This window comes from Cervus canadensis, chromosome 25 (assembly GCF_019320065.1).
Source record: "Cervus canadensis isolate Bull #8, Minnesota chromosome 25, ASM1932006v1, whole genome shotgun sequence".
NCBI classification, from domain to species: domain Eukaryota; kingdom Metazoa; phylum Chordata; class Mammalia; order Artiodactyla; family Cervidae; genus Cervus; species Cervus canadensis.
Window position 1 is genome coordinate 23,549,731 of NC_057410.1, and position 18,071 is coordinate 23,567,801.

An 18,071-nucleotide genomic window follows, 5' to 3' on the forward strand; every position below is an offset into this window, starting at 1 on the left:
TAGCACTTTGGATATAAATACTGCACAAACACTAGCTATGTCCATTATTTGGACAGGTTGAATGAAAGCATGTTTTCTAAGTTAGAGAATAGAGCCACCGCTCCCAAAACAATCACTCAAAGAGTAGCATCTCAGGGTTCTCTAAGTTCAGGGGACCCACCAGAGGTCATCCTGACCTTGCCCCTGCCTCTAGACAGATTGGTTTCTGTGTTGGCTCCCAGACATCGATACGATCTCATGTACCCCTAATGTTTATCAAAGGAGACGTTCTTCCACCCTGTTCCAGCATCAGCTTTGCCATGGTTGTTAAGTCCTTCCCGTGTCAAACCTCAGGGTCTCCTGATGTAACCTGCTTTAATTTTCTCTTGATCTGATCTAATGGGAACAGAAAGTGCTCTCTTCAGACCTCAGGAGGTTGATGGATTTCCCTCTCAGTTTTCTAAAGGTGGCCATGGCCTGGGTAACTCCCAGCACTGTCCTCCTGGGACCCTGGGCTCCACCTCCTTACAACATCCACCCATCGCCCTGTGTATGCACACTCCCTGCCGGCCACTTGTTCCCTCACACGAGCCCCCTCAGCCAAAGGCATCATCCCAGAGGTGAGAATTAATAGCTTCACAGGGACCCAGAGTCTCTTAAACACAGACACAATGGGCTGAAACCACCTCACCCCTACTCCCCAGAGACGGTCCTCAGGAGAGGATGTGGCCCCTGCCTCAAGCCCTAAAAATCTAAGTTCCCTCTAATCATCAATTCGTGCACACACACCTGGTGGGGGAGGGGCCTCATTTCTGCGCCTCTGACTCCATCTCTCACTCCACTGATCCTCACCCCCACCTTTCTGGCCTCCGCACGCATACCAGCCCTTCAATTCTGGGACCGAGGGAGTGAGGAGACAGCCTAGCAGCCGCCTTCACTCTCTCCCTTACTTTGGGTCCCAGGGGATCCTCCAGTGACCTCATTGTCCTGGCCCCTGACCTTCCCCCGACTCCCCACCTAGCCTCTACAAGCCAGGCAAGGGACAGGAAATGCACAAGTAATTATAGCCTGAGAGGGAAGGAGGGAGGGAGGGTTCCAGCCCACTGGCTCCAAGCAGTAGCTACGGCCAGTGACCTGGGGTGGGGGGTGGGGGGGCGGCAAACAGCTAAGGCCAGAAAGACCCTGGCTCCCCTGCCCCCTCCAGAGTGCCATCTGGAGCAGGACACAGGCCCATGAGGCCCCTTCTCAGGAGGACCGAGGGAGGGAGGGGATGGAGGACAGCTGGGGACTGACACCTAGATTCTCCTCTCACTTCCCATTGCAAGGGGGACCCCATTATCTTGGTGGGCCTTGGTTTTCTCAACTCAGCTTCATATTTTGGTACATTTGGTAAATATAAATGGCAGTATTTGGTAAATATATAAATGGGTGAGGTCGGAAGAAGGAGGCAGAAGGTGGTGGTCATTCTACTCAAAAAAGAATTTGCTCCTAAGAGAGGGGTTCTCCCAACCCTATCACCTAATCCAACTCCACCCCTTTGCCCCGGTGCCCTCCCCACACCCACCTGCACACACGTCACAAACACACACCAGAGCTCAGGTGAAGAAACTCTATTAAGTCTGGGTGATTGGGGAGAGCTTCTCTGCTGTTTTGGATCCTGCAACCATATCCTGCCCACCATCCACCATCTCCCCGCCCACCCAACACACACTTCTCTTTCCTTCATTCTTGCAGCTCCAGAGATGTTCTTCACTGGCAAAGGGAGCTCTGTTCATCTCAGAGTCTCCAAACTTCTCAGAATTCTCCCCTGAGCCCCTCCAAGCCGATGCCAAGCAACGTTCACATGACCACTTCACCCCAGATCAAGACGCAGACTCCACGCAGTTCACTCTCACTAAACGAGAATGCTGCCACAGTGATGTTTAAAGAATAGTACCAAGCTTACCTCCCCAGCACTTGACCTGACCCCTGTATTTCATACATGTCTTCCACCCCCACCTGAAGAACACACGAGCGCCTAACTCAAGCCACACGGAAGTGACAAGTTCTTTTCCCCTTCGCCACATGCCTGAATAGGGGGACTTGGGCACCACACGCATACACAACGCAGTTGTGTAAGCCACCCACACACTGCAGCCAGACTGCCTGCCCGGCTGTCCACCCCAGGTGTATCCCCCATGCCTGAAGAGCAAGCTGGACCACCAGCAGCATGCTCGCCCTCCCAGTCGGGGCCCCCTCCAGCCCAGGGGGGCCTGGCCCTGGCCGGGGAAGGGGATGGGACTCACCCAGCGCAGCCCCTGGATGCAGCTGGGGCGCTGGTGTTCGAGCAGCAGCTGGTAAGAGCAGCTTCGGGACCGGTACATCCTCCTGAGCACCATGTTGAGCAGCGTCCCCTCCGGCACCACGTCCGGGAGGCCTCCCAACGGCGGTGCTCCCAGAATTGAGTTGCCCTCCACAGCCAGGCCCACCTGCCAGCGGCTCTCACCTGGCCAGCCCACCTGTGATGGGAAGAGGAAGGCAGCCTGCCATGAGGCTGGGTCCGGGGCAGCTGGACCAAAGCACGGCCCGGCCGCCCCAGGCAGAAGCACTTCCTTCGAATCCTCTGGACTGGTCAGGCGGAGGTGCTGCGCCCCTGCCAGGAGCCGGGGGAGGGACAGGAAGACCTTCACTGGGGCCTGCCGGTCTGGCGCACTTAGGGGTCTCCAGCCGGCGGCGTACCAAAGATCAGGCCCTTCTTTGGAATTCTGCCCCACCCCACCGACCATGGACCTGCAGGGATCTCCACCAACTCCCAGTATGGAGCTCTGGACTCACTGGATCCCCGAGAAACGCAGCTTCAGCTCAAACCCTTCTTTTCTCCTCCTTCCTCACCCTGGACCAAGCCTCTGTCTCCCACCCCAACTCCCCCACCGTGTCAGCTTCCTCCCTGCTCCTCCTCCCCCGCCCCCACCCCACCTTACCCACCTTCATGTTCCTCCTTCAAGCTCGCACAGCCCCGCAGGCTCTAGCAGAAGGCAGGGGGCGGCGGGAGCACCCGCCCGCCCCACAACGAGCCACTGTGTGCCCCCGGCCTGTAAGTCCCCGGCGAAGTGAGCAGACCAATGCGTAGCTGGAGCCGCTTCCAAGGCAGCCCCAGCCAGGCTGGGTGGAAAGGCTCGTCTCGGGTTGGGGGAGAACTGGGGGCTTGGTGGGGGGACAACGTCACCCCCGCCCCCAGCGACAAGGAACCCCGAGCCTCCCCTCCGTCCCAAACGAAAGAGCCAGCTGGCACCGGGCGCTGAAGCGAGGCCGCAGCTGGCACTGATCCGGTCGGGAGCTGTCACACCCCCTGCGCGGCCCGCCCCCTTCCCCTCCCGGGCCGACCGGAGGGGGCAGGGAGGACGCGCCGGGCGCTCGGGCAGGGAAGGGGGCGGGCTCCGGCAGGGGGCGGAGTCGGAGCCCCGGGTACCGGGAGCTGGCGGGAACCTTGGCCTCGAGAAAGCCCGGGGGCCGGAGCGCCCCGGGAGTGTGTGCCCGGCGGCGGCGGCGGCGGGGCTGGCGGGGTAGGGGCTGCGGGGCAGGGCCGCCATGCGGCCGGGAAGAGAAACGCAAACAAGGAAACGGGGGGAAGGGGGGAGGGGGTGAGTCACTGCGGCCCCACCCGGGAGGGAAATCCGGGCTGGGGCCGCTTCCCGGCCGGGGGCGCCCTGCCTCCTGTTTCGGTTCAGGGTCTCGAACAGGCTGGGGGAGGGACTGGGCCATTTTCCCGGAGGGAATCCCGCTGCCCAGCCTCCCACCGCAGCGCGCCTAGGCACGCAGCCCATCCGCCGCCTTCTCCCCGCCCTACACACGCACGCACACCCCCGGCACGGGTGGGGAAGTTGAGGCTGGAATGGAAGGACGGCGCCCGCGGACGGTGGGGGCTGGAGTCGGGGCCGAGCTCCGGGAGGAGGGGATGTTAGAAGGCCTCGCCCCCCCGCGGTTCCGGAGTCCCAGGCCGGCTGTGTGTGGAGAGCCATCGCCTCCCTGGGCCTCAGTTCCCGCCGCCGCGCCAGTGGCCCAGCGCCCCCTCTTCGCCTTTCTCCTGCTTCTGAGGCGGCGCAGAGACAGTGGCTCCTGGTCAGCTATTCCCCCGGCGCCAGCGGCGTAACTGGTCCCATTCTTCACTGAGGGTTTTGGAAGGAGTCGCGCGCCCCGCCCCCGGCTTTCTAGAACGCACCCTCTTTTTGCCCCATCAGTGTCCCTTCCCTCTGCAGCTGAGCCTGCCTGGACAGAGGAAGACACATCTCTAATATACCATGCCCCCTGCCCTTCCACCGATGATTATTCTCTTGGGGGTGTGGGTGTGGATTTTCATTGTGATTAAAACCTCAATTTCAAGTGTCTTTATAAGTCTTCCCAGGAGCTCATCAAATGTAAGTTCCAGTCCCTTAAATTCAGATTCAGTCTTACTGGCATGAAATGGAAAGTCTGTGTTTTGAACAAATACCCTAAGGTTGTCTGCTGGGAATGTTCTCACTTTGAGAAATGTTGGTGGAGTTTTAAATGCTCCCTCAGGGAAGATGAGGTTAGATATGCGTCCTCAGTTGACTTTAGCCCACCAGGCTCCTCTGTCCGTGGGATTTTCCAGACAAGAACACTGGAGGGGGTTGCCATTTCCTCCTCCAGGGGACCTTCCCAGCCCAGGATGAAAGATGAGTCTCCTGCATTGGCAGGCAGATTCTTTACTACTCAGCCACCTGGGAGGGGAGCCTAAAGATGATTGTAGCCCCAAGCCCAAACCCAGCCACCCAGGTTCAGGGAATTTTAAAGAAGGAAGAACAGTTTGAAGGGATTAACAGGCAGAGGTCACATGGGGAAGAGAGTTGAGATGGAGTGGGGCTGGGGAGTGAGTTGAAATTTCAGGCTGCTGGTGCCATTGATCTGTCTAGAAGTTGCTGCAGGGGAGTTTCCAGAGATTGTGGTCAGAAAGGGGTCTCTGATTTCCTATTCATACTGCCACTACTTTAGGCAGGTGGAAAAGGAGCCAGTGAGTGAGGCAGGACACTTGCGTCCCTCACAGCAGACCACAAAAGCCTATAAGTGCCTGGCACTGTTCCAGGTGTTCACAGGTATTTTTCTCTCTGCCATCAGCCTATGAATTAGTACTGTTGTCATTCCCATCTAAGATGGTGAAGATGAGGCTCAGAGGTATTAAGTAACTCGCCAAGATCACACAGCTATTCAGTGATAGAACTGGGGCTTGAACCTGGGTTGCCTGGCTGCACTTAACCCCCAGGCTATGCTGCGCTGTTTGTACATCAGATTCATTTTCTGATCCAGACTACATGCCTAAGAGAGGGGGCTGCAGAAAGAGAAATTGAGTATGGTGGGGGGTAAGGTGCCAGGATGCAAAGACAGTCATCAAATGGGACCTTTCAACTTGTTGATCTCTGAAGAGCAGGGCACCCCACCTCCCGCCAAGGCAAATGATTGAGCAGGTGTTGTCTTCTCAGGATTCCTGGCTGGGACTGGCCGGTGGAATGAATGCTCAGTACATTTTTGATGGAGGCTGAGGCCTGGAGGGGGCAGGGGTCTAAAGGAGTGTGTCTGAGGAAGACACTTTAAGCTAGATGGTGAGTCATCATGGGGACAATCGTGCCATGCCCCGGTACAACTCCACCCTCCCCTATCTTTACATACCTGAAAGGTGTGTTAGGACAGATAAATAGTAACAATAGTTAGCATGCACCAGGCTCTGTTCTTGACACTTGTTATACATTCACAGATTTAATCATCACAACAATCCTATCAGATAGGTACTATTGTTATCCCATTTTGCAGATGAGGAGATGGAGACATGGAACGGTTAACTGACATACCCAAAGTCCCACAGCTAAGATGGGGAGCACTGAGCGATTCTCCCCAAGCACTTACAAATCTGTGCGCTTTATTTACCACTCTGCAGTCCTGCCTCTCAAATACTGACAGCTCCCGCAAAGGCAAAACCCACATCCAGAGTACTTTCCCCCACACCTGGGTGCACAGGCTCCAGAGGTGGGGAGTGGGACAGACAGATGATGGAGGCTGAGCAGCCGGGCCCCTTGACACCGTCCACCTCCACGCTGAGCTCTCTGCTGGGACACGAGCCTCCTGGAACCCTGCCTCCCTGTTTTCAGACTGGCAGCAGAGGAAGGCAGAGGCTCCCAGGGAGTAGTCCAGGAAGGTTGATGGGTAAGGAGGGCTTTTGGCCCACTGTGGCACTGGGCTGTAGTCCTCACCCAGGCCTCTCGGCTGAGCTCTACACTGGTGGAGCCCAGGGCCTCTTGGATCTTTACACTACATGAGTAGAAAACTTCCCACCCTAGCTGCCCCTCTTCCCGCCCTGCCTCTCTCAGCTCCCTGCTCCAGGACTCCCACCACTGCCTAACCAAGGCACCTCATACCTCGGTCCTTCCTTCTCCCACATCCAGTCAGCCTTCAATCTGGGCTGATTCAACCAGTGGATAACCTTTTGCATCCATCCATTATGCCCCAGTTCAGTTCAGTTCAGTTGCTCAGTCATATCCAACTCTTTGCAACCCCATGGACTGCAGCATGCCAGGCTTCCCTGTCCATCACCAATTCCCAGAGCTTACTCAAACTCATGTCTATAGAGTTGGTGATGCCCCATCCCCTCTGAAACTGCTCTAGCCCAATGATGGTCTCTTCCAGCACTCACTCTATGCAGGGTAATCTGCTTACTACTTTAGAGATATCACCTTTTAATCCTCAGAACAATCACTATTTACAAGTGAAGACCCTGAGGAACAGAGAGGTGAAGTAATGTAGCCAAGGTCACATAGCTAGTAAGTAGTAATGCCAGACTCAGGCTGTCTGACCGCAGAGCCCACACTCAGTCACAATTTGGTATTGCCTCCCTGATCACTGATGCTGAAGCTGAAGCTCCAACCCTTTGGTCACCTGATGTGAAGCGCTGACTCATCAGAATAGACCCTGATGCTGGGAAAGATTGAGGGCAGGAGAAGAGGTGACAGAGGATGAAATGGTTGGATGGCATCACTGACTCAATGGACATGAGTCTGAGCAAACTCTGAGAGATAATGAAGGACAAGGGAAGCCTGGTGTGCTGCAGTCCACAGGGTCGCAAAGAGTCAGACACGACTGAGCAACTGAGCAACCCTGATCACTACTGTCAGCCTTGCCTTCCTCAGCCGTTCCTATGCAATGCCACAAGAATCTTTAATTTCTTCAGCAGCATTTATTGTAAGTGTCAGGAACTCTGCCGTAAACTGAGGATCTAAAACCAGGCAGATCCTGGGCTCCAGGGCCATGGAGCCTAGTGGAATTTTCTGGTAACTCCCTAACACACTAATCTGGTCAGGCCTCTACCCAGCACAGTGTCTGGCATATAGTGGGTGCTTCATGATTCCAGAGGGGGGAAATGAAATGAAGTCTGTGGGGGAGTCAGCCGGGGCCAGCTGTGGGCGTGTACCAAGGGCAGGGCGGAAGGGAGAGCAACTGCTCTTCCAGTTCATTTTGAGGACATTTTATTTCATCTCCCTCCCTCCTGGCTGCCTCCTTGTCTCCTATTCTTTCCTCCTTCTCCTATGCTACAGACCTTGCTCACGAGGCTCAGCTACATCCTTTGAAGTTGTTGGTGGGATGGAGGGTGCAGGTTGGAGGTTGGAGGGCATCTTAGCTAACAGGCCTCCTGTGGGACTATGGAAAAGGGCCAGCTTGGAGACCAGAGGGTGTAGGGGCTGTTCCTCGGCCTGCTGCAGCCTCCCTCAGCATCCCCGCCATTCTCCCTTGGCCACAACTTATCGACAATGGAGAGAGACTGAGACAATGGAGAGAGCCCAGCTCCCCTCACCTGCGCTCCACCGCCCAGCTCTGGAAGGCTCAAAGTCCGCTTGGCCAGGCTCCTGACCCCAAGGGTGGTTCCAGTCCAGTTCACCCATCTCCTCCCCTCCCCATTCCTGGGGTGGGGGACCGAGGCAGGGAGCTGGAACGCTGATGGGCCCCAAGCCAAATCTTCCTAGGACCAGCAGGTCACAGCCAGTCACTCTTGAACTTCTAAGGACCGTGGTAGAGTGAGGGGCAGAGGAGAGACTGGCTCCCACTTCTCCTGGAGAGGGAGCAAGCTGGAGAGAGGTCTATGAGGGTGGACAGAGCTCAGGACCAGTGGGGAGCTGCCCGAGGCCAGAGCCAGGACCCCACACTTAACTGGAGGTGCATTCTGCTGGCTGGTGGTCAAGCTACCCCTGCATGATGGCGGCAAGGAAATGGTCACTGAACAGGCCTGTCGTGCTGACAGTGGTGGCCAGAGGGCAAGGAGAGGCCGGGAGAGCAAAAGAGAAAGCAGAGGCAGGTCTGGAGCTGTGCTACGGGAGGGAACAGGCCTGCCTAGCGGGCAAGTTTGGTGGTGTTTGAATGTGCAGGAGATGCCTTCCCCCTCCAGCTTCTGCTTCTCAAGTGTGTGTGTGTGTGTATGTGTGTTACACACACCCAGAAGACACTGCCTCTGCCCTTGAGTGATCAGTGCTTTGAAACGGCGGCTCCAGCCTAGTCATGACCACTTCCTCTCCGAGCCTTCTCCGTGGTCCTTGCTCCTGCACTCCTATTAGAGCTACTAGTCTGCACTTGCCTTTACCTGAACCCACCCTACTCCCTGCCTCTCCCTGGGGCTCACTACCCTCACTACCTCCTGCCCTGGCCTCCTCCCAACATCTTCCACCCTCCCCAAACCCTCATCTCAGGGGCTCCCATCTTCCACCCACCCTGGGCCCTGGACCCTCGCTCAGGACGCAAACTCCGCACCCACTTGGCCCTCATGTTTTAGAGACGTGGCAGGGGTGCTGCAGGAGCCTGAGGGGGGTTTTGTCTGGATCTAGAGCCTTGGCCAGGGAGAGAGCAAGGCTGTGGGTAACCAGGCAAGCAGGCCAGGCAGAAAAGCCCCTTCTGAGCATCACAGCAGACCCCAACCCTGCCCCCAGATCCCACTCCGGAAGAGCTGGGGCCAGAGGAAGCTGAACAGTCCAAAGACTTGGCACCAGACCCACTGCCCATTTCCTCTGTCCAGACAGGACACAGCGAAAGGCCAGGGAGGCTGTAAAGAGGGGGTCCAGAGAGGGAAACAGAAAAGAGAGGTGACATCCCTCATCTGAAGGTCTGACTGAGAAGGGGCTGCAGGCCACTCCCTCCCCTGCTGGGATCAGTCCTGGCTCCAGGATGGAGGGGCGGCCACCGGCTGCTCAGACTTCCCCCCAGCCCCGCCCCAGGCCTCAGGAAGTCCTTCCTGTTCTTGCCTGGCCACCCCTCCTCTGTGAACTTCACCTCCAGAGAAATGGAAAGGCAGCAGACTCTCCTTTTAAACCCACGGCAGGGGGGCATGGCGCCCACCTCATCATTCCCCCTCTCATTCCACCTCTCATTCCACAGAAGACTGGATTCTGATTTCACACACAGGCCCCTCCAGACGGAGCCCCCAGGGTTTGGGTTTTCTCCTGCCACGCCCCAGCACAGCTCTTCTCCCACACAGAACCAGCCTGCGTCAGTTCCTCCTGCAGGGCCCATCTCCCAGCCGCACGCCTGGCGCTCAGCACAACTGCCGATTAGAAATTTCACAGAAGTTGCTTCTTCGCAGTGACTTTGGCGGGCAGGAGCTGGCCGCGCATTGCTCCAGGCCGCCTGGCTTAGCACAGCCAGGGCCGAGGCACAGAGGCCCTCAGAAGAGGTTTCCTGGGTTGAATAGGTAAACTCATCGCCCCGCTCCTGCTCCTGCCACGGGTCCCTTCGCCTTCCTCCTGTCTCCTGCAGCTCTGACTTTCCTTCCGCTACCTTTCTCCCCAGTTTTCTTGGCCCACCCCCATCCCTCAGCCTGCCTCGGTCTATTTCTCACCCATCCTCTGCCTCCTCCCGGAAGCACCCTCAGATTCATGCCTCTAACCTCTCTAAGGTGCTATCTGCAGGTCCCACGCACTGGTCCCTTAACTTTACCCAGGGCCCCTTATAGCTAGACTGGAGAAGACTCCTGTGTACCGACTGAGCCTCCCTGGTAACCTTCTCACTCCACAAATCCAATCCCTAAAGACAAATCTAAAGGACAGATGTGTCCTAATCCCTGTCCTGGCCTCTGTCCTTTAGGGAGAGTTGGTGCCCTCCCCTCCTCCAGCCTTTGTAGCCTCTCCCCAGTGCTCCAGGCTCTTGCCTTGCAGGGGTTAACTCCCAGCTTTCTCTCTCTCTGTCCCCTCACCCAACAACAATCCCACAGTGAAACAGGAAGGAAAAGAGCATTGGGGGACATACCTGTGACCGAGGGTTCAGGTCAGGAGATGGAGATCACCAGAGGACTAGGAGAGGCGAGGAGGCCTGGGCCCCGGGCCCCTCCTTGTTGCCCTTCCAAATGCCTCGGCGGCTGTGATCACTCACACGCACCACATCCTCCCACTCCACGCTTGTCTGTCTCTGGTGCTCATCTAGCTCTGGGGCTCAGAGACCTGTTGCTTCCGCTCAGCATCTTCTCACTCAGCATCCTATCCTCTGTGTGGACCTCCAGGTTGTCAGTGCACAGGCAGAGGAAGTGGGGTTTCGGTGAGAAGCCAGACTGTGAGTGGTTTCACTCTGGCTATGAAAGATGAAGATGGCCCCTTCTAGGGGCAGAAAGCAGCCACAGTCCTAGGGGGCAGCGCTGGAGAAGGGGAAGGCCAAGGTGACCCCCCTGGCTCTGAGTCCTCAATTTAGGATTACTTCCTTCAGCCTGGGCAGCTGGGATGCTCACGATGGGCCTAGCTCCTCCCTGCAGTGAGCCACCTGCTGCTCGTCTCTAGAACAGTCCTTTCTGCTCTGTGGTCTACAAGCTGAGCTCAAAAGGAAGACAAAACTGCAGGAGGGCAAGTTGAGGTGTCAGGCACAGCCTCGGGCTACCTTCGCCAGGGTCCTCAGCCTTGAACCCCACAAGAGTTGGGGGTGGGCAATGGGACCACATAAGGTCTGGGGAGAATCTTGTGGAATTTGCCACCTAAATACATGCACAGGAGATTCTTAGCCCAGTCTTGGCACAACTAAGTCTCAAGGCACAAGATTAGAGAATGCTGCCCCCTAGAGCAGGATTAAAGAATTCTTCACAGACAGCTGGCCATTCTTTCCTTTATTTATAGAACAAATATTTATTGAGTTCCTACCTAAGCCCCTGGCATTAGACTAGGAACTGGGAATACAGAAGTGATCAAGGCAGGCAATAAGACCACTAACCATGAGAGTTTTCCATAGACTCAGGGATTTCTTGAAATGTTGGACCTGTGATGGTAAAATCAGCACAGTCCCAGACAAACCTAGAGGAGCTGATCCCTAACAGATAAAGCCCCTGCCCTCATGGAGATTTATATTCAATGGGATGGCAAGGGTGAGGGTGAAAAGATTAAACAAATACATAAGACAATTTCATGTAGTGATAAGATGTCACTTATCACAACGTGTAAGACAGAGTAGGGGGTTGTGCTGCTGCTGCTGAGTCGATTCAGTCATGTCCGACTCTGTGCGACCCCATAGATGGCAGCCCACCAGGCTCTACCGTCCCCGGGATTCTCCAGGCAAGAACGCTGGAGTGGGTTGCCATTTCCTTCACCAATGCATGTAAGTGAAAAGTGAAAGTGAAGTCGCTCAGTCGTGTCTGACTCCTAGCGACCCCATGGACTGCAGCCTACCAGGGTCCTCCGTCCATGGGATTTTCCAGGCAAGAGTACTGGAGTGAGTTGCCATTGCCTTTTCCGAGTAGGGACTGTACTTTAGAGAATAAGGACAGGATTGCCTCTCTGATGAAGTAACATGTGACCTGAGGCTTGAATGATGAATGATCAATCTTATAAGCACTCAGAGAAGTTTTCCAGGACTTCCCTGGCAGTCCAGTAGTTAGGACTCCACACTACCACTGCTGGGGGCGTGGGTTAGATCCCTGGTCAAGGGCTAGGATCCCGCATCCTGCTCGCTGGGCTTTTCTGGTGCCTCAGATGGTATAGAATCTGCCTGCAATGTAGGAGACCCAGGTTCGATCCCTGGGTCAGGAAGATCCCCCAGAGAAGGGAATGGCAACTCACCCCAGTATTCTTGCTTGGAGAATCCCATGGTGGAACCTGGCGGGCTATAATCCATGGGGTCACAAGAGTCAGACACAACTGAGTGACTTACACTTTCACTACTTTTCACTTCATCCCGCCTGCCACAAGGCATGGCCAAAAAAAAAAAAAAGAGAGAAGAGCTTTCTAGACACAAAGTTACTAACACCCCAGAGCAGGAACAACCTCGGCACATTCAAGAAACAGAAAGAAGGCCAGTGTACCTGAACCGAAATGGACAGAGGTGAGACTGGTTGGAGTCGGCAAGGCTCTGATTTGCTTACCCGAATTGCTATGGAAAATATTGAGGGATTTAAGCAGGGGAGAGTTGTATTCTGGTTGCTGTCTCTAAAAGACCATTCCAGCTGCTGGCTGCAGAGTGGATTGGAGGGGCAAGAAGGAGCAGAGGAAGGAAGACGGGTTAGGGAGCTGCTGCAGAAGGGCAGGTAGTGACGATGGTGCTCTGACTAAGCATGGGGACAGAGAGGAAAGAGAGGGCAGACCCAACTGTGCTTGCTAATGAATTGGACATGGGGTGAAGCCATAGTGAATAAGGATATATCCCAAAGGATATCAGAGTTCCCTCTGTGTGGGGATTAAGAAGCAGCAAGGAGGAAGCCCCGACACATCCAATAAACTCAATCAACTGGCATATAGCTCCTAGCATTGTGCTATTGTAGTTCAATCATTCAATCATGTCCAGCTCTTTGCTACCCCGTAGACTGCAGCATGCCAGGCTCCCCTATCCTTTACTGCCTCCCGGAGTTTGCTCAAATTCGTGTCCATCAAGTCAATGATGCCATCCAACCATCTCATCCTCTGTCACCCTCTTCTCTTCCTGCCCTCAATCTTTCTCAGCATCAGGGTCTTTTCCAGTGAGTCGGCATTGTGGGAGGAGATCTATGTCTGGAATGTGCCTGCTTAGGAGGAGTGAGAAAGAAATGTCTTAGGAGACAAGATGCCCCGTGGGTGGGAGTTAGGAGTCTGTCTTAATATTGATGTGGTCCAATTTAAAAGTGACATCAGAGGTTATCCATGTAAGAGATGTTTACATGACCTGAAATGGAATGAGGGAAGGTAAATTAGGATAATGAGGTTAATTGCAACAAGCCCGAAATCTCAGTGACTTAGTGCACACACACAAAAAAGTTTTTCATTCACAGTCCAGGGAGGGTCTGGGGGAATGGAGTGGGTAGTTCTGTTCATTCATTCATTTAAGGGTCCCAGGCTCTTTCTATCATGTGGCACAGCTGTCTTCAACATGTGGCTTCTAAAATCATCACAGAATGGGAGGAGGGAATGCATGGTGCACAGGAGACTGTATGGGTCCAGCCTGGAAATGGAGCACATTGCTTCTGCTTTGATTCCAATGCTCAGAACCATCTCTGATAGCATCAACTTAACTGCAAGGAAGCTGGGAAGTGTTCAAAGTTCCAATTCAGTAGGTCATGGGTCAGAAAAAGAGATGCTCTTGGTAAGCACTGCTGGTCTCTGCCACAGGCAGGGAGAATGGCTGCCTCTCTTAGGGATGTTGGGTGAGGGGAGTGGTGTTTTCTTGGGTTAGGATTGCAATGAGAGCTCGCTCTCTGAAAGCCCCTTGGAAAGGAAGCTGATGTGGGGAGAAGAGCATGTGTGACGCACACCTATGTGCTTTGCAGCTTCATAATCCTCTCATGATTTTCCTTTCTCCTGGCTTCTCCAGGTAAGATCTTTTTTTTTTTTTTTTTTAAATTTGGCTGCTCCAGGTCTTAGTTGTGGATATAGGATCTTTGTTGCGGTGTGCAGGATCTTTTAATTGTGGCATACAGGATCTAGTTCCCTGATCAGGGATCAAACCCAGGCCCCCTACATTGGGAGCTCAGAGTCTAAATGACCACCAGGAAAGTCCCCAGATAAGATCTTTATCCCACATCATATCGTTAAAATAGCATTGTGAATGCTTTCCCCTCTACAATTTTCTTTTCCCATCAAATCTAACTTGGATACTAAAGTCTAAATAATCTTTCCTAAGACATGGTTTTTGTTGTGCTATCCATGTTCAGTAATAACAATAACAAGAATTTTTAAAATGGCAATAATAATTTGTCAGATTACTGCGCTGAGTGCTTTAACTTCGGCATCTCAATATTTCTCAGTTGCTGTAACAAGCTGATTACACATCATTCCCACCCTGCAGATAGAGCAGCAGAGATTCTGAGAGGTTCCTGTACTGTTTAATGTGCTGTCTAATATGGCAGCCACTAGCCATGTGTAGCCACTAGCCACTAGGCATCTGGTCCCATCCCTTCATGGCAAAGGAAAAGTGGTAACAGTGGCAGATTTTATTTTTGGGGCTCCCAAATCACTTCAGATGGTAACTGCAGCCACGAAATTAAAAGATGCTTGGTCCTTGAAAGAAAAGCTACGACAAACCTAGACAGTATATTAAACCTAGACAGCATATTAAAAAGCTGCATAGTCAAAGCTATGGTTTTTCCAGTTGTTATGTACGGATGTGAGAGTCGGACCGTAAAGAAGACTGAGCACCAAAGAACTGATGCCTTTGAATTGTGGTGCTGGAGAAGACTCTTGGGAGTCCCTTGGACTGCAAGGAGATCAATCCAGTCTATCCTAAAGGAAACAAACCTAAATATTCATTGGAAGGACTGATGCTGAAGCTCCAATACTTTGGCCATCTGATGTGAAGAGCTGACTCATTGGAAAAGACCCTGTTGCTGGGAAAGATTGAGGGCAGGAGGAGAAGGGAGTGACGGGGGGGATGAGATGGTTGGATGGCATCACCGACTGAAGGGACATGAGTTTGAGCAAACTCCAGGAAGATAGTAAAGGACAGGGAAGCCTGGCGTGCTGCAATCCATGGGGTCACAAAGAGTTAGACACAACTGAGCAACTGAACAACAACAAGCCATGTGTAGCCATTTAGATTAAAATCAATTAAAAACTTAGTTCTTCAGTCATATTAGGTACATATCAAATACTCAACAGCCACATGTGACCAGTAGCTACCATTGCAGAGAGAGCAGATATAGAAAATTATTTTCTTCTGGGCAGAAAGTTCTCCTGAGTTAGGGGAAACCTGCTCATGTGACATAGTAAGTGGTAACCACATCTGAGCATGAAATTCTTCAACAGCTCCTTATTGCTTTCACAGTTAAGCCAAAGTTTCAGCCTGCTCTTAATCGTCTTGTGTTATATCCTGGGCCCAAGCTACTGTTACATAATTATCTCTCGTTATTTTCTTGCACAACCTCACTCTCCAGTGTAACAAGTTTGTTCACTCCTCTCCGATAGTCCTGACATGTGCATTCATAAATATTTTTGCTCTCCTCCTTTCTATCTGCCCAGCTAGTTAATTGCTACCTGACCTTAAGGTTCAAATAGCATAAATATTTCTTGAATCAGTTCCCTCTTCCCCATTCTCGCTGACTCAGCCCGAACCACCTTCCATTCTCCCCTCATCATCTCTTGCCCTCACAGCCTTTCCACTGCTACTAACCATACTCGCTAACGTTTACGAAGCACCTACTGCATACTAGTCACACTTCTAAGCACTGACTCCTCACAAAATACTTTGAAGCAAACAACACAGCTGTCTCCATTTTACAGAGGGGACAACTAAAGCATGGGGAGATGAAGGATTTGAATGGCCTCTCTGCTTTCTGGTCTTTTCAAAGGAAGTTCACCCTCACACTATTACCCTGGCCACATGTCTTAAACACAGAACTGTTACTTCCCTCCCCTGGCTCCACAGAGAGGGGGAAACCTTCTAAGAAGAGCAAGCAAGGCCATTTTCATTCAGAATAATTCCAACCTCAAAACCCTTTACACCACCCACAGACCACAAACTACTTACAGTTTCCCAAACCTGCCACATTATTTCTTCCTTCTGGGCTGTCACCCAGGCTGCTCCCACCGCGTGGAGTGTAACCCCGCAGGCCAGCTCTGAAGTCATCCCACGGCAGTGCACTCTGGACCACAGGGCCTGCTCCCTCCTTGGAACAGCCAGCAGTAACTCCCTCCATCAGTAGCTCCCAAAGGAGGGCTGTATACCGAGATCACCAAATTAAAATCGCTTCTCATTTAAAAATATATATATACTTCCAAGATTCAAACTTAATAAGGCAGGGGTGGATTCTGGGGTCTTTTTTTTTTTTTTTTAAAGAAGCTCCCCAGACTATTCAGAAGTGAAGCAAATACTTCCCTTGTAGCTTAGAGGATAAGAATCTGCCTGTCAATGCAGGTGACTCAGGTTAGATCCCTGGTCTCAGGAAGACCGCACATGCCTCAGAGCAACTAAGCCCCGGCCACAACTACTGAGCTGGCACGCTAGAGCCTTCTTCTCCAACTAAGCCCCGGCCACAACTACTGAGCTGGCACGCTAGAGCCTTCTTCTCTTGTGCTCCACAAGAGAAGCCACCGCAGTGAGAAGCCCCTGCACCCCAAGGAAGAGTAGCCCCCACTTGCTGCAACTAGAGAAAGTCTGTGCAAAAGCAATGAAGATCCAGTGCAGCCAAAAAAAAAAAAAAAAAAGTGAGGCAAATGTGGTTTACATCATTCACTTGGCAACTAATCATGTCCTAACTAGATTTCTTGTATATGATCTCCTTTATTGTTATTTAATTCTTACCTTCATTCACTCACATTCATCCATTCAACAAATGTTTACCAAGGGGATTTGATGTGCCGGAAACTGTTTTATGTGTTGGTGTGAATAAAAGAGGCACAGTTGCTGTTCATGGAGATGACATTCCAGAGAGATGTGATAGCTGAATAATGGGCCACCAAGATGTCAGTGTCCTGATCCCCAGAATTTGTGAATTTATTACTTCACATGCCAAAGGGATTTTGCTGGTGTGATTAAGTTAAGGATTTTAATGGGGAAATTACTTTGGATTATCCAGGTTCTTAATCACAAGGGTCCTTATAAGGGAAAAGAAGGAGGCAGCAGAGTTAGTGAGAGAGAAAAGATGATGTAATGACAGAAGCAGAGGTCGGGGTGGTGTGATTGTTGGCTTTGAAGATGAAGGAGTTGGCTTTGAAGACACTCAGGAGTCAAGGGATGTGGGCAGCTCTAGAAGCTTAAAAATGCAAGGAAACAGCTTTTCCCCTCATGCCTCCAAAAGGAAGGCTGCCCTGCTCTCCCCTAGATTTTAGCCCTCTGAGTTCCATTTTTGGACACCTGACCTACAGAACTACGAGATAGTAAATGTATGTTGTTTGAAGCCACTAGATCTGTGGTAATTTGCTACAGCAGGGAAAAGAAATAAATACAAGGTATATTGGGGAAAAAAATAAATAAAATAAAAAATACAAGGTATAATGGATACTTTCTTGGTGCCAGTATGCGATGAGACTCCTCCACTATATTTTAAGTGTTCGAGGGCTCCGTGTGCTACATTTTTATCTTCTCTGCGGGCTCCCAGCATGGCGCTGGACCCGCAGCCAAAGCTCAGGATACACCTGCTACAGATTCCAGTCTCTTCCTTGGCTTTGTCTGACTCTGATGGAAGTGGCGTTCGGGTAGATTTGGGGTGGGAGAGGTACGCTTGTGGAGATAAAAGAAAGGAGCTGTCCTTGAAGGGAGGGAGTCTGAGGTCAGAAGACGAGAAGGGTTCCAAGAGAAGCATCTGCTGAGACTTGCTTAACGCCTGAGGAGGGAACCTGATGGATGAATAGGCGCGAAAGCAATCATATTCGCTGTGTAATTTCCTATATCTTAATTTTTTATAATTGATTTTTAAAGAGAAATTTACATCTTAAATTTTAAACGGGAACGTGATAAATTTTAAAAGCAAACACCGCGGCTGGTTTGTAGAGCTGAGTGTTTCCGGGCCCCGCCGAGGCCTAAATATCCTGAAACGGTAGCTCGGACGACGGGCCCCGGAACCTGCCGTTTTAGGCGGCATCCCCAAGAGATCCGGGCCGCAGACTGCAGGCAAGCTCAGGCCGCGCTAGCCGCGGTGGTTCCGGGCGCGGGCGGCCTCCGGCCGGGGAGGGCGCTGTGCCGGCGGCGCAGGG

General features: G+C 52.6%; 1 protein-coding gene across 3 annotated transcripts in view; it reads right to left on the bottom strand.

The window, feature by feature from the left end:
- The window catches only part of RAPGEF3 (Rap guanine nucleotide exchange factor 3), a 29,244-nt gene extending 18,875 nt beyond the window's left edge, over positions 1–10,369 (bottom strand). The window contains exons 1-2 of one of the 3 annotated variants that reach the window (XM_043447402.1): positions 10,249–10,369; positions 2,265–2,477 (exon numbers count right to left, since the gene is read on the bottom strand). In XM_043447402.1, the coding sequence (XP_043303337.1) occupies positions 2,265–2,357 (93 nt within the window). In that variant the 5' untranslated portion in view covers positions 2,358–2,477; positions 10,249–10,369. Of the gene's footprint in view, positions 1–2,264; positions 2,478–2,793; positions 2,834–2,943; positions 3,274–10,248 lie in introns of those variants that run through there. The other 2 variants (XM_043447400.1, XM_043447401.1) reach the window with 2 other exon arrangements.
- Between the last annotated feature and the right edge of the window lie 7,702 nt (positions 10,370–18,071).